This window comes from Pollachius pollachius, assembly GCF_949987615.1.
Source record: "Pollachius pollachius genome assembly, chromosome: 15".
In the NCBI taxonomy this organism is placed as follows: domain Eukaryota; kingdom Metazoa; phylum Chordata; class Actinopteri; order Gadiformes; family Gadidae; genus Pollachius; species Pollachius pollachius.
This window is the reverse complement of record NC_136948.1, coordinates 21,854,823-21,869,010: the sequence shown is the minus strand read 5'-3', so window position 1 is coordinate 21,869,010 and position 14,188 is coordinate 21,854,823. Positions and strand designations below refer to the sequence as shown.

At 48.8% G+C, this 14,188-nt stretch overlaps 1 protein-coding gene across 1 annotated transcript in view; it reads left to right on the top strand.

Moving 5' to 3' along the window:
- The window catches only part of LOC307087160 (phospholipid-transporting ATPase VD-like), a 22,971-nt gene extending 8,783 nt beyond the window's left edge, over nt 1–14,188 (top strand). The window contains exons 9-23 of the mRNA XM_079752631.1: nt 21–273; nt 912–1,108; nt 1,231–1,716; nt 2,131–2,950; nt 3,440–3,534; nt 4,135–4,261; nt 7,574–7,758; nt 8,400–8,697; nt 9,064–9,140; nt 9,941–10,066; nt 11,203–11,403; nt 11,974–12,054; nt 12,172–12,276; nt 12,912–13,099; nt 13,346–14,188. Of these exons, the coding sequence (XP_079608757.1) occupies nt 21–273; nt 912–1,108; nt 1,231–1,716; nt 2,131–2,950; nt 3,440–3,534; nt 4,135–4,261; nt 7,574–7,758; nt 8,400–8,697; nt 9,064–9,140; nt 9,941–10,066; nt 11,203–11,403; nt 11,974–12,054; nt 12,172–12,276; nt 12,912–13,099; nt 13,346–13,478 (3,372 nt within the window). The 3' untranslated portion in view covers nt 13,479–14,188. The remainder of the gene's footprint in view (nt 1–20; nt 274–911; nt 1,109–1,230; nt 1,717–2,130; nt 2,951–3,439; nt 3,535–4,134; nt 4,262–7,573; nt 7,759–8,399; nt 8,698–9,063; nt 9,141–9,940; nt 10,067–11,202; nt 11,404–11,973; nt 12,055–12,171; nt 12,277–12,911; nt 13,100–13,345) is intronic.

The following is a 14,188-nucleotide window of genomic DNA, read 5'->3' as shown; positions in this document are numbered from 1 at the left end:
TGTGGTCCATCATCCCACAGGTTCTAATCCCCATCTCCCTCTACGTGTCCATCGAGGTCGTGAAGCTAGGCCAGATCTATTTCATCCAGAACGACCTGGCGCTGTACAGCGAGCCGCTGGGCTCTGGCGCACAGTGCAGGGCGCTCAATATCACAGAGGACCTGGGGCAGATCCAGTACCTCTTCTCCGACAAGACTGGCACCCTGACAGAAAACAAAATGGTGTTCCAGTGTTGCACTATACATGGGGTGCAGTATCCACACACACAGAATGGTGTGTTACTGTGTTAAGATCTGCTTTTCTTAATATCCATTTACCATTTGTTTGGATGGATATTATCTGATTTTCAGGTTTGTGATAAATGCGGCTTGTGTTCATTTATAACACAACCCTCCCTGCCTTCTAATGAGGAACACAAAAGTACAGGGATGTCACATCTATTACATATCCCGCTGTGCTTTCTATCTGAACAGTACTTTGAGTGTGGTTGGTTTCAGGTGACACTGATCACCAAGAAAGGTCGAGGATCTTTTTACTTTACGTCTTATAGATGTAACTTTTCTGATAATTGCTAGGTGATGAGCAGATGACCCATTTCATCAATAGGTGAAGGCCGATCCTAGTGATAGATTTGTCGTTGGTATCCATGCTTGCACGATACAAAGAGAAGCCAATCCATCTGGCTGATTATCAGTTGACTGTTGGTCCAATCTGATGGGTACAAGGTGACTGCTTGGTTCCACGTTCATGAGTGAGTCTGGAAAAGTTGGGGGAGAAATAAAACCTGCTTGGCTTACATAACAGAGTACCATCGTAAGGCTCAACTAGTAACAATCATCTTGATGTCAGGGAGGATTCTACCATCATAGGATGGCATCTAAAGAAAAGTGTGTGTGTGTGTCTGTGTGTAGCGCGGAGGCTGGCTCTGTATGAGGAGGATGTGTCGGGGGTCCCGGGCCGCTCCCTGACCCTGCGGCCCGGCTGTAGCGTCAGGTCCCTCAGCTGTCGCTCTATGAGCTGCAGCCACAGCTCCACCTCGCTGCACTCCCTGACCAGAGAGGAGGACGAGGAGGAGGAGCCCCAGCGAGAGGCGCCATGCAGCTGCATGGTCAGCCCACATCCTTTTGTTTCTCTGTGTGTCTTTGTGTGTGTGTGTGTGTGTACTGAGTATGTGTATATGTATACACATGCATACATATGTGAAGGCTGTTCCTCCTGTCCAACCCCCAGGCTAAAGAAGTGATCCCAGACCCTGAGCTGCTGAAGAAGATTAGCTGCCTCCAGGCCACTAGCCTCCGTGGAGCTGAGGCCAGCTGCCTCCAGGCCACTAGCCTCCGTGGAGCTGAGGCCAGCTGCCTCCAGGCCACTAGCCTCAGTGCACCTGAGGCCAGCTGCCTCCAGGCCACTAGCCTCCGTGGAGCTGAGGCCAGCTGCCTCCAGGCCACTAGCCTCAGTGCACCTGAGGCCAGCTGCCTCCAGGCCACCAGCCTCAGTGCACCTGAGGCCAGCTGCCTCCAGGCCACTAGCCTCGGTGGAGCTGAGGCCAGCTGCCTCCAGGCCACTAGCCTCGGTGGAGCTGAGGCCAGCTGCCTCCAGGCCACTAACCCCTGTGCAGCTGAGGCCAGCTTAGAGGTGAACTCCATCGTGGACTTCTTGCTAGCGCTGGCGATCTGCAACAGTGTGGTGGTGTCCTCATCCGGCTGGCCCTGTCACAAGGTAGGTGGCCAAACAGTCAGACACTTTCTAATACCACTACCATGGTTGTGGTTTCAATACCCTCTTTTTTCGATACCCATTATCAAGAGTGAGCTATGCTATTCCTGTTGACCAGAATGGGTTGACGAGAGAGGAAAAAGCGTGCATTACCATGCTTAATTTAAATGCTGATTTTTTGCACAGGAATGTTGTGCAGCCGTTGGGAAACATGCCCTGGTTGTACATTGGACAGCAGCAGTCTCACTTTGGGCAGGAATGCTAAATCAACACAGAGAGAGACCTGTAATCAATTTTGGAATACATAGATGACTTGTGACTTGTGACTTGTGATGCCTTGCGCACTCTGCTATCCAATAATTCAATCAATTGGCCTCTCTCCTCCCTGTCCCCTCTATACCATTTGACCCCCTCCAGCACGCTGAACTTCCCAACAACCTCACGGCAGGGGCCCGTGGCGAGGCAGGGTCCCGGGGCGCGGCAGGGCTCCAGGGCGAGGTAGGGGCCCGTGGCGCGGCAGGGTCCCGGGGCGCGGCAGGGCTCCAGGGCGCGGCAGGGTCCCGGGGCGCGGCAGGGCTCCAGGGCGAGGTAGGGGCCCGTGGCGCGGCAGGGTCCCGGGGCGCGGCAGGGCTCCAGGGCGAGGTAGGGGCCCGTGGCGCGGCAGGGTCCCGGGGCGCGGCAGGGCTCCAGGGCGAGGTAGGCTCCTCCACCACGGCCCCACCGTCGCCGGCGGGCGCCTCGCGGGAGAGCACACGACTTGGCCCAGGCACCCACCTGGTGAGGTCCACCGTGGCACTGGAAAACCCAAGGGGCCCAACGGCGGATGTGTTGACGGACATGGGAAACCGAGAGGAGGCTGTTGGTGCCGTGGGGGCCCCCAATGTTGGAAGTGAACCCCTAAGAGCGTCGGCCCTGGAGGACCCGGCTTTTTGCCACAGCGGGCCGGCGGCGGCCCGTGAGCAGCTCGTTTATGAGGCAGAGAGCCCGGACGAGCTGGCCCTGGTGCACGCCGCCCGGGCCTACAGCTGCACCCTTCGGGGCCGGTCGGGGGACGGGCTGGCAGTGGAGCTGCCGGGGGCCGCGGGCCGCCGGCACGTCCGCCTGCTCCACGTCCTGCCGTTCGACTGCACTCGCAAACGCATGTCGGTGGTGGTGCGCCACCCGCTGACGGGGCGGCTGGTTCTGTACACCAAGGGAGCCGACTCGGCCATCATGGAGCTCTCGGAGCACCCCGACGGTAGGTGGAGAGGGGAGCCCAGCCCCCTAACTCGCCCTGACTCACCCTGACCAACCCTCACCCTGACCCTTCTCTGGTTCGCTTAACCAATTAGCCATCTGGTTAATTAGCCTCAGTATTTACCAGGCAGTCATTTGAGCGTATCTGAGTGATGGTAATTGGGCGCCCCAGCGGGTAGAGTACCCTAAAGGTCAAGTCCTTACCACAGCGACCCGGGTTTGGTTACTGCCCCCGCGGTTCTTTGGCAGCATGTCCTCCCATCTCTCTCCCAGACCTTCCGGTCTTACTTACAATAAAAAGCATAAACTTGCAAAAATAAAACCAAATAAAATGAAGTCATCACTAGAGGTTGCAGGAACGGTTGGTATCATCATATCAGACAGTATTCTTCATTTAAAATGGTTTCACATGATCCATATCAATGCAGTATGATGTCAAATGGTGTTTGGATTTGCCTGACATGTCTCTTGTCTCCTCGTATTGTGCCAGCCGGAGAGGGGTACGTTAAAATCCGAGAACAAACCCAGAACCACTTAGACGCCTACGCCAGAGACGGCCTTCGTACGCTCTGTATCGCACAAAGGGTAATGCTGGTTAATGGGATGGGACCAATGTAGGACACACAGGACTTTATATGTTAATGTTTCTTGAGTAACAATACTTGCAATTTACTTTATTTATTTATTTTTTGTTTCTTTTCCACATTTTATACATTCAGGCCATCTTTAATGCCAAGTCTAATAAAGTACATTTAGGTCAGTTGTATGGATTTCTGCTACAATGTGAGCCCATTAGTGCCTGATGCAAATACAGGCTTTGGCTGTTTGTAACCTGTAATCGAGACTTGTTTACAGTAAGAGTGAGCCCCAGACCGGTCTTTAATTATAAACGATGCAAGGACAAGGAAAGTACTATCAATCCTTTGCCAGGACTAGTAGCATGTTGCAATTAACGGAGAGGTCAGTGTTGATTTTAAAACCTTACAAATGTTTATTGATTGTTAATGTTAACATAGCGATCACTTTATCACTAATGTAAAATGCTTCCAGGGTTGGCAGGCGTACAAGAGATCAATCTGAAATATGGTCCATGTAAAGATTCAGAATCTAACTGTAGGGTAGAAGTGTTAGTACAGCAGTGTTAAGACACTAATATGGTTGCTGTGTGTCCCCTGGGGCACCCAGGTTCTGGAGGAGGACGACTACCGGGCCTGGCAGAAGGGCCAGCTGCTAGCGGAGACAAGTATCGAGAACCGAGAGGAGCTGCTGCTGGAGTCGGCTCAGCGCCTGGAGACCAAGCTCACTCTGCTGGGTGAGACAATGGTTTACACAACGTCTGGAGACCAAGCTCACTCTGCTGGGTGAGACAATGGTTTACACAACGTCTGGAGACCAAGCTCACTCTGCTGGGTGAGACAATGGTTTACACAACGTCTGGAGACCAAGCTCACTCTGCTGGGTGAGACAATGGTTTACACAACGTCTGGAGACCAAGCTCACTCTGCTGGGTGAGACAATGGTTTACACAACGTCTGGAGACCAAGCTCACTCTGCTGGGTGAGACAATGGTTTACACAACGTCTGGAGACCAAGCTCACTCTGCTGGGTGAGACAATGGTTTACACAACGTCTGGAGACCAAGCTCACTCTGCTGGGTGAGACAATGGTTTACACAACGTCTGGAGACCAAGCTCACTCTGCTGGGTGAGACAATGGTTTACACAACGCCTGGAGACCAAGCTCAATCTGCTGGGTGAGACAATGGTTTACACAACGTCTGGAGACCAAGCTCACTCTGCTGGGTGAGACAATGGTTTACACAACGTCTGGAGACCAAGCTCACTCTGCTGGGTGAGACAATGGTTTACACAACGTCTGGAGACCAAGCTCACTCTGCTGGGTGAGACAATGGTTTACACAACGCCTGGAGACCAAGCTCACTCTGCTGGGTGAGACACTGGTTTACACAACGTCTGGAGACCAAGCTCACTCTGCTGGGTGAGACAATGGTTTACACAACGTCTGGAGACCAAGCTCACTCTGCTGGGTGAGACAATGGTTTACACAACGTCTGGAGACCAAGCTCACTCTGCTGGGTGAGACAATGGTTTACACAACGTCTGGAGACCAAGCTCACTCTGCTGGGTGAGACAATGGTTTACACAACGTCTGGAGACCAAGCTCACTCTGCTGGGTGAGACAATGGTTTACACAACGCCTGGAGACCAAGCTCACTCTGCTGGGTGAGACAATGGTTTACACAACGTCTGGAGACCAAGCTCACTCTGCTGGGTGAGACAATGGTTTACACAACGTCTGGAGACCAAGCTCACTCTGCTGGGTGAGACAATGGTTTACACAACGCCTGGAGACCAAGCTCACTCTGCTGGGTGAGACAATGGTTTACACAACGTCTGGAGACCAAGCTCACTCTGCTGGGTGAGACAATGGTTTACACAACGTCTGGAGACCAAGCTCACTCTGCTGGGTGAGACAATGGTTTACACAACGTCTGGAGATCAAGCTCACTCTGCTGGGTGAGACAATGGTTTACACAACGTCTGGAGACCAAGCTCACTCTGCTGGGTGAGACAATGGTTTACACAACGCCTGGAGACCAAGCTCACTCTGCTGGGTGAGACAATGGTTTACACAACGTCTGGAGACCAAGCTCACTCTGCTGGGTGAGACAATGGTTTACACAACGTCTGGAGACCAAGCTCACTCTGCTGGGTGAGACAATGGTTTACACAACGCCTGGAGACCAAGCTCACTCTGCTGGGTGAGACAATGGTTTACACAACGTCTGGAGACCAAGCTCACTCTGCTGGGTGAGACAATGGTTTACACAACGCCTGGAGACCAAGCTCACTCTGCTGGGTGAGACAATGGTTTACACAACGTCTGGAGACCAAGCTCACTCTGCTGGGTGAGACAATGGTTTACACAACGTCTGGAGACCAAGCTCACTCTGCTGGGTGAGACAATGGTTTACACAACGTCTGGAGACCAAGCTCACTCTGCTGGGTGAGACAATGGTTTACACAACGCCTGGAGACCAAGCTCACTCTGCTGGGTGAGACACTGGTTTACACAACGCCTGGAGACCAAGCTCACTCTGCTGGGTGAGACAATGGTTTACACAACGTCTGGAGACCAAGCTCACTCTGCTGGGTGAGACAATGGTTTACACAACGTCTGGAGACCAAGCTCACTCTGCTGGGTGAGACAATGGTTTACACAACGTCTGGAGACCAAGCTCACTCTGCTGGGTGAGACAATGGTTTACACAACGTCTGGAGACCAAGCTCACTCTGCTGGGTGAGACAATGGTTTACACAACGTCTGGAGACCAAGCTCACTCTGCTGGGTGAGACAATGGTTTACACAACGTCTGGAGACCAAGCTCACTCTGCTGGGTGAGACAATGGTTTACAAAACGCCTGGAGACCAAGCTCACTCTGCTGGGTGAGACAATGGTTTACACAACGTCTGGAGACCAAGCTCACTCTGCTGGGTGAGACAATGGTTTACACAACGTCTGGAGACCAAGCTCACTCTGCTGGGTGAGACAATGGTTTACACAACGTCTGGAGACCAAGCTCACTCTGCTGGGTGAGACAATGGTTTACACAACGTCTGGAGACCAAGCTCACTCTGCTGGGTGAGACAATGGTTTACACAACGTCTGGAGACCAAGCTCACTCTGCTGGGTGAGACAATGGTTTACACAACGTCTGGAGACCAAGCTCACTCTGCTGGGTGAGACAATGGTTTACACAACGTCTGGAGACCAAGCTCACTCTGCTGGGTGAGACAATGGTTTACACAACGTCTGGAGACCAAGCTCACTCTGCTGGGTGAGACAATGGTTTACACAACGTCTGGAGACCAAGCTCACTCTGCTGGGTGAGACAATGGTTTACACAACGCCTGGAGACCAAGCTCACTCTGCTGGGTGAGACAATGGTTTACACAACGTCTGGAGACCAAGCTCACTCTGATGGGTGAGACAATGGTTTACACAACGTCTGGAGACCAAGCTCACTCTGCTGGGTGAGACAATGGTTTACACAACGTCTGGAGACCAAGCTCACTCTGCTGGGTGAGACAATGGTTTACACAACGTCTGGAGACCAAGCTCACTCTGCTGGGTGAGACAATGGTTTACACAACGTCTGGAGACCAAGCTCACTCTGCTGGGTGAGACAATGGTTTACACAACGTCTGGAGACCAAGCTCACTCTGCTGGGTGAGACAATGGTTTACACAACGTCTGGAGACCAAGCTCACTCTGCTGGGTGAGACAATGGTTTACACAACGTCTGGAGACCAAGCTCACTCTGCTGGGTGAGACACTGGTTCACAGAGGTCTCCAAAGAAAAAACTAAGACTGTGAGCTGACACACACATGCACACCCAGTGTGTGTGTGTGTGTGTGTGTGTGTGTGAGCCGGGCCCCCCAGTGTGTGTGTGTGTGTGTCTGTGAGCCGGCGCCCCCAGTGGCGCTGCTCATTGCTCATCCTATGCAATATCCTGCCCTGATATCCTGTTGCCGTGTCTAAATGCCAAAAGTATCACTTTTACACATTCAGATAAAAGTGGGGTTATCTGTTGTTCTCAGGTGCGACCGGGATCGTAGATCGCCTCCAGGAGGAGGTCCCAGAGACCATTGAGGCCCTGCAGAGAGCTGGCATCAAGGTGTGGGTTCTGACCGGAGACAAGCAGGAGACGGCCGTCAACATCGCATGCGCCTGCAAACTCCTGGGACCCGACGACCAGATTCTGAACGCGAACTGCGGGAGTAAGGTGGGCAGTTTACAGTCGATCAACGGTTCACCCTAACCTCAGCTGATCAGGTGATAACTAGTGGGAGGTCATATCCCCTAATACATGTACAAGCAGACTGAAGAAATGCAAGGTGATTATTATGTATATATTTATTATAACAAAGCAAAGCAACAAGGCATTAGGATACTTCTATCACGGATCATTCATGTTAAAGTTTGAACGATTACTGGACAAGAAGAATCTGCGGAACCACGTCTAGTCTGATCAGGCGTATGCGCTTGCCTATTTCCGTTCAATCTATTTATGAATGATTGCTTTTATTGTGTGACCATGACTGTACACTTTTTAGGCTGCTAGGTTAGGAGAACTGCTCTTTGAACTGACAGGCCTGCCCTGTTTTCTGTGCTTTAACATTCGGGTGCGGCCTCACTTCCTGATGATTATCTGATCAAATGGCCCAGCTTCACAGCATTCCCAACATCTATTTTCTTACTGATAAGGCTTTTTTTTGTTGTCGTTCTCTAACTAACAATGTCTCCCCATATGAAGGCATTGTTTTCACAAAACGTGAAAATAAAAGCAAAGTCCATGAAACGGCCTTCCTCTTTCCCGACTACAGTCAGACCTACATTAGGATGTCGTTGATCTTTTTGTGGTAGGATGCATGTGAGGCCTTGCTCCAGGACCTCCTCTTAGAGGTTGAAGGCACAGGGGAAGGACTCGGCAAAGCAACTTGGGGCGAGGACAAAGCTTTGCCAGTCCCGGCCGCGGGGGGCTTCGTCTTGGTGGTCGACGGACGGACCCTGGAATGGGCCCTCCAGGACGAGCTGAAGGGGGGCTTCCTGGAGCTGAGTCGGCAGTGCAAGGCGGTCCTCTGCTGCCGGTCCAGCCCGCTGCAGAAGAGCCAGGTGGTGCAGCTGGTCCGCAGCCAGCTGGGCGTCATGACCCTGGCCATCGGTGAGGAGCCTTTGACATCCTGTTGGTTGTATCTCCAGACGACTCTCAGGTCCTTGTTGATATTTCTTATTTGATGGGTAGGTTTGCAACGTGGTGGAACTGAATGAGGGGATTGTGTTGAAGTTTTCTCCAACAGAAGTAAAGGTATTCAGCCTGACTCAGCCGGATTCAGAGTCATGCTGGTCTGCTATTCATCTGCTGCATAAAATATATTATATGGTACAATTTGAAGATTTAATCTTTTAATGTTTTGCTCCAGTTTGGTTTAATCTGTGGTATGGTGATGTAGCTTATGATGGTGAATTATTTTATTGGAATAATCAAATAAACCACCAAAAAGGAAAGTATATGGTCATTCACTTCCAGGCGATGGAGCAAATGATGTCAGCATGATCCAAGTGGCAGATGTGGGCATCGGGATATCTGGCCAGGAGGGCATGCAGGTAGCCACTGTTACGCCATTAGGGTCTACTCTACCATGCTCTGTTAGGCTCTGAGGACACATTGAAGAGGGCATAGTAATTATATTACTATATAGTGGTGGCAGCTAGGGTGATGGTTTGTGGGATGATGTATAATGTCTGAGAGCTATTTGTAGGTGTCTTTTTTGAGCGAGATTTCTCACTCCTACCTGCTCCGGTGTGACTGTGTATCACAAGTGGGCGTGTCCACCTAGATGTGTGCTGGATAGATCAGTCTACCAGCCTACCCAGTGTACTGTAGCAAATGTTGCTCATCTATCCGTCGTACATCTAGGTAGACACGCCCACTTGTGATGTCAGAAGAGGCAGATTTTCAAAACGGTTTGTAAGGCTAATCACACTCAGCTGGTGGTATAACATGTCACCTTTTAATGTTATTTAAATGAATGGATCTGCTTAATTCCTAAATGTTAATATGTCCCTACTGTCCAGTAGGGACATATTACTGGAGGCAAATAGTAATGTAGTAGAATTTGAAATTGTAGACAATATGAATCTCGGATTCAGAATCCGCCCATAAATGGAATATTATTGATAAATATAGCTGCAAGCAACAATGGGGGTGTCCTATACAGTATGGAAAGCATAGTGAGCCGTAGACCATTAACTATCATGGGCTGTGATTTTGTTCCTCAGACCATGTATGGTTGAGGTGGGCTTTGAACCATAGCTCCTGCATTGTATGTGCTCAACTTCCTGAAACGTTTCACTTTTAAAGATATGTGCTTTAAATGTCTTATTGCGCCCTGCTTTCTCCCCAGGCTGTTATGTCAAGCGACTTTGCCATCTCCAGATTCAAACACCTGCGGAAGCTGCTCCTGGTCCACGGCCACTGGTGCTACTCTCGTCTGGCCAACATGATCCTTTACTTCTTCTACAAGAACGTGGTAAGAGGTCCACTGGTGCTACTCTCGTCTGGCCAACATGATCCTTTACTTCTTCTACAAGAACGTGGTAAGAGGTCCACTGGTGCTACTCTCGTCTGGCCAACATGATCCTTTACTTCTTCTACAAGAACGTGGTAAGAGGTCCACTGGTGCTACTCTCGTCTGGCCAACATGATCCTTTACTTCTTCTACAAGAACGTGGTAAGAGGTCCACTGGTGCTACTCTCGTCTGGCCAACATGATCCTTTACTTCTTCTACAAGAACGTGGTAAGAGGTCCACTGGTGCTACTCTCGTCTAGCCAACATGATCCTTTACTTCTTCTACAAGAACGTGGTAAGAGGTCCACTGGTGCTACTCTTGTTTGGCCAACATGATCCTTTACTTCTTCTACAAGAACGTGGTAAGAGGTCCACTGGTGCTACTCTCGTATGGCTAACATGATCCTTTACTTCTTCTACAAGAACGTGGTAAGAGGTCCACTGCACTCAAGTCTTCTCTAAAGTTTTTAAAAGATGTTTCATGCATTAAATGCATCTGTTCAGATGTTACTGGAGAATGGTACAGTCTGAAAGTGACAGGAGAATGGTACAGTCTGAGAGTGACAGGAGAATGGTACGGTCTGAGAGTGACAGGAGAATGGTACATTCTGAGAGTGACAGGAGAATGGTACGGTCTAAGAATGACAGGAGAATGGTACAGTCTGAGAGTGACAGGAGAATGGTACGGTCTGAGAGTGACAGGAGAATGGTACGGTCTGAGACTGTAGATTTTACAGGAGAATGGTACAGTCTTAGATACCATCAGGCTGTTATAATAAACTATAAACTGATTGCCACAGTGCCCCTCATATAGTTTGTGTGGGAGGTTGGATCAAGAAACGACAGGCTTGTTAAATGTTTTAAACCGCCGACTCAAGGTGTTCACATGGAAGATAATAAATGGACCAGACCTTAACCAGGTTAGACACAGTGAATTTAAATTGTAAAATGTGGTTGTGGAATATAGCTTTTTTGCATTTTTGTCGTTTGAATTAGGCCCTTTCAGCTTACTCTCAACTAACAAAGATTGGAATAGTTTGAAAAGAACCAGACCAGAGACCACTTTGAACCTTCTTCATTTGTCTTCCTTGCCCAGATGTACGTGAACTTGTTGTTCTGGTACCAGTTCATCTCGGGGTTCTCGGGGAGCGTCATGACCAACTCATGGATCCTGATCCTGTTCAACCTGCTCTTCACGTCCGTGCCGCCCCTGGTGTATGGCGTGCTGGACAGACACACGCCGGCCGACACCCTGATGGAGCGGCCTGAGCTCTACAGCTCCAGGCCAGGCTCTAAGGTAACATGAATACGTGGACCACGGAGATCTGTAGGGCTCACTCTACCTCTATGATGGTGGAACGAACCATCATAGATGAAAACATATTTAAAGGTTCTAATCCATGTATGTTTGAGGGGTTTGTGAATAAACACGAACAACATGATTGTAGGTAATTCAATTCATAGCCATTAAGATAATATATATATATATATATATATATATATATATATATATATATATATATATATATATATATATATATATATATATATATATATATATATATATATGTGTATTATACTTTATTCATCCCAGCTGGGAAAGGTAGGTGTTCCAGCAGCCAGCCTACATACACACAACACAACACAAATGTACATACATATCCCACCTATCCAAAAAAAAACATTAGCCCAAAGTACATAGCCAGGTTGAAAAGAAAAGTTCTATGGATGGTCCATGTGCATAAGTAGCTGTTACTTATAGATAACAGTAAAAAATACTAGCACTAACATTATAGATTAATATGATGAAAAAGGTGAAGGGTGAGTTCAGCCTGTAAATAAAGACAGAGTGATGCTTCTTCGGCAGGTCTATGGTTCCTCCACGTTCTGGCTCACCATCATGGACGCCTTCTACCAGAGTCTGGTTTGTTTCTTCATCCCGTACCTGGTAAGACAATCTACAGTGGACGCTATACATCCTGAGTAACTGAGGCCTCACCACAGCAGGTATTGCCTTTTCATTTATGATCATTCATTTTAGTGTGACTGTATTTCTTTCTCCGAGGCATATGCAGGGTCAGACGTTGGGGTCCTGGCCTTCGGCTCCCCCGTCAATGCGTCGGCTCTCCTTATCATCTTACTGCACCAGATCATCGAGAGCCACACCTTGGTCAGTCCCTGGTCATGTTTACATAGTGTAGATATATGGGACGCATGCATGAGCAATGATCATTGTTTAGAACTTCATCAAACTCCCAACTATCAATCCCACTTTTGTTTAGATGTCATATTTGTTTAGCCTGGTCCTACTAGAGTCTCGTACTTCATTTAATTTGCTCAGAGAGTCTGCCCACTCTCCATTGACAAACCCACTTCAAGGCGGTGACGGTTGAAGTATGAAACTATTGGATCTGCCCAGTGCTACTCTGGATCTCCCATAACCATTCGCTAACGTTTGACTACAACTGAAAGTAGTGCACAACCGCAACGTCATTGTTCTCGGCCACTCCCTCTGTTCGCTGATTAGACCGGCGAAATTTGGCCGGAGAAAACCCGCAAAAATACCGCAAACGCAGACATAGTACTGAAGGGAAATGAAAACTGAGCGGAAATACGTAGGCGGGCAGAGCCAGGCTAATATTTGTTTATGTTGATGTTGAAAAAGAACATCCCAGAGCTGATCCATTGTGAACACTGGAACCAACTCACCACTTTCCCTCTTCCATGATGACATCTTCTCAGTAACCCCTCAACATACCTCCCTTCCCCTCCCCTCGATTGTGAACACATTAATAATGTTTCCAGATGTGGATGCACATCGCAGTGCTGGTGGGGAGCGGCGTCCTGTACTTTGTGTTCACGCTGCTGTTCAGTGCGTGGTGTGTGACCTGCAGCCCGCCCACTAACCCCCTGGGGGTCGACACCCTGACCATGTCTCAGCCGCTGTTCTATCTCGTGTGTGCCCTGACCACCGTCACCGCACTGCTGCCAAGGTACCACGCACGCACGCACACACACACACGCATACACACACACATAGACTATTGCAATGACATCGTAGTAGTAAATAATTAAATGTCTGTGGACTTTTTCGACCTCACCCTGTACAGTGAAGCGACTGACGCCATAATGGGCTATTGAAGCGTGTTAACGTGGGTTGTCCTGGAGCTGTTGCTGTGATGCGTATACGTTAGTGGATGAAGTGCTCACGTTGGCATTTAACCTCCTCTGCATTGTAGGGTCTTGATCCGGGCTCTTCTCAGAAGCGTAAGCTCCCCTTTCGTTGGGATGAACCCAACGGGCCCCAGGAAACTGCGAGTGTCTGCTGAAAACCCCGGACTGGAGCCTGATGACAACCTGGTCGGGTCATGACAAACATATTATTATTCTTTTCACCCATATTTTCACAAGGTTGGCCATCATAATGGGTCACCGATTTGTTTGCTTATTGGGAAGTCAGAGTTGTTGACTTTACACCAAGGGCTGAAGGAAGTAAGAGTCTTCAGTCACTAATAACCAGCCATAGCAAAACACAATTGCCATCCGTTGTGATACTTGTCGCTCTGTAAAGTGGCACCAAAGTCCAACAATCTCTGGTAAAGGGATGTGGTGATGTGACTGCTGTTGTTTATAATACAGGTATCATCTTCATTTTTGCTACGTCAAAACCGAGAAGTTGCAGTTCAATTTAGACTTCAAAGTGTGGAAAAAATTATCTATCAGGGATTTCCAAACATAAAATGTGTTATTCATTCAATATTGTTGAAATGATTCCAAAATCAAAAGCTTTGAAATTGCAATTCAATGTAACTTGCCCAAGTTAGGAACGAACAGTATTTTCTACTATGGGAAACCGATGCACCTTAAGGATGTTTGTATTTGTTTCTGTTTTTATTTGATATTTATGTTACGGCGAAAGTTCTGTTATTGCTTTTTATTTAATTTAATTTGATACTTTAGGACACTCAGAAATTAAATGACATGAGCAATACAAAGGCCCAGAGGGTAAGTGTACAGTCTGACAGAGACATGTACTGGCCAATGTTTCTGTTCAAACATTAAATGCAGACGCTTGGCTCACA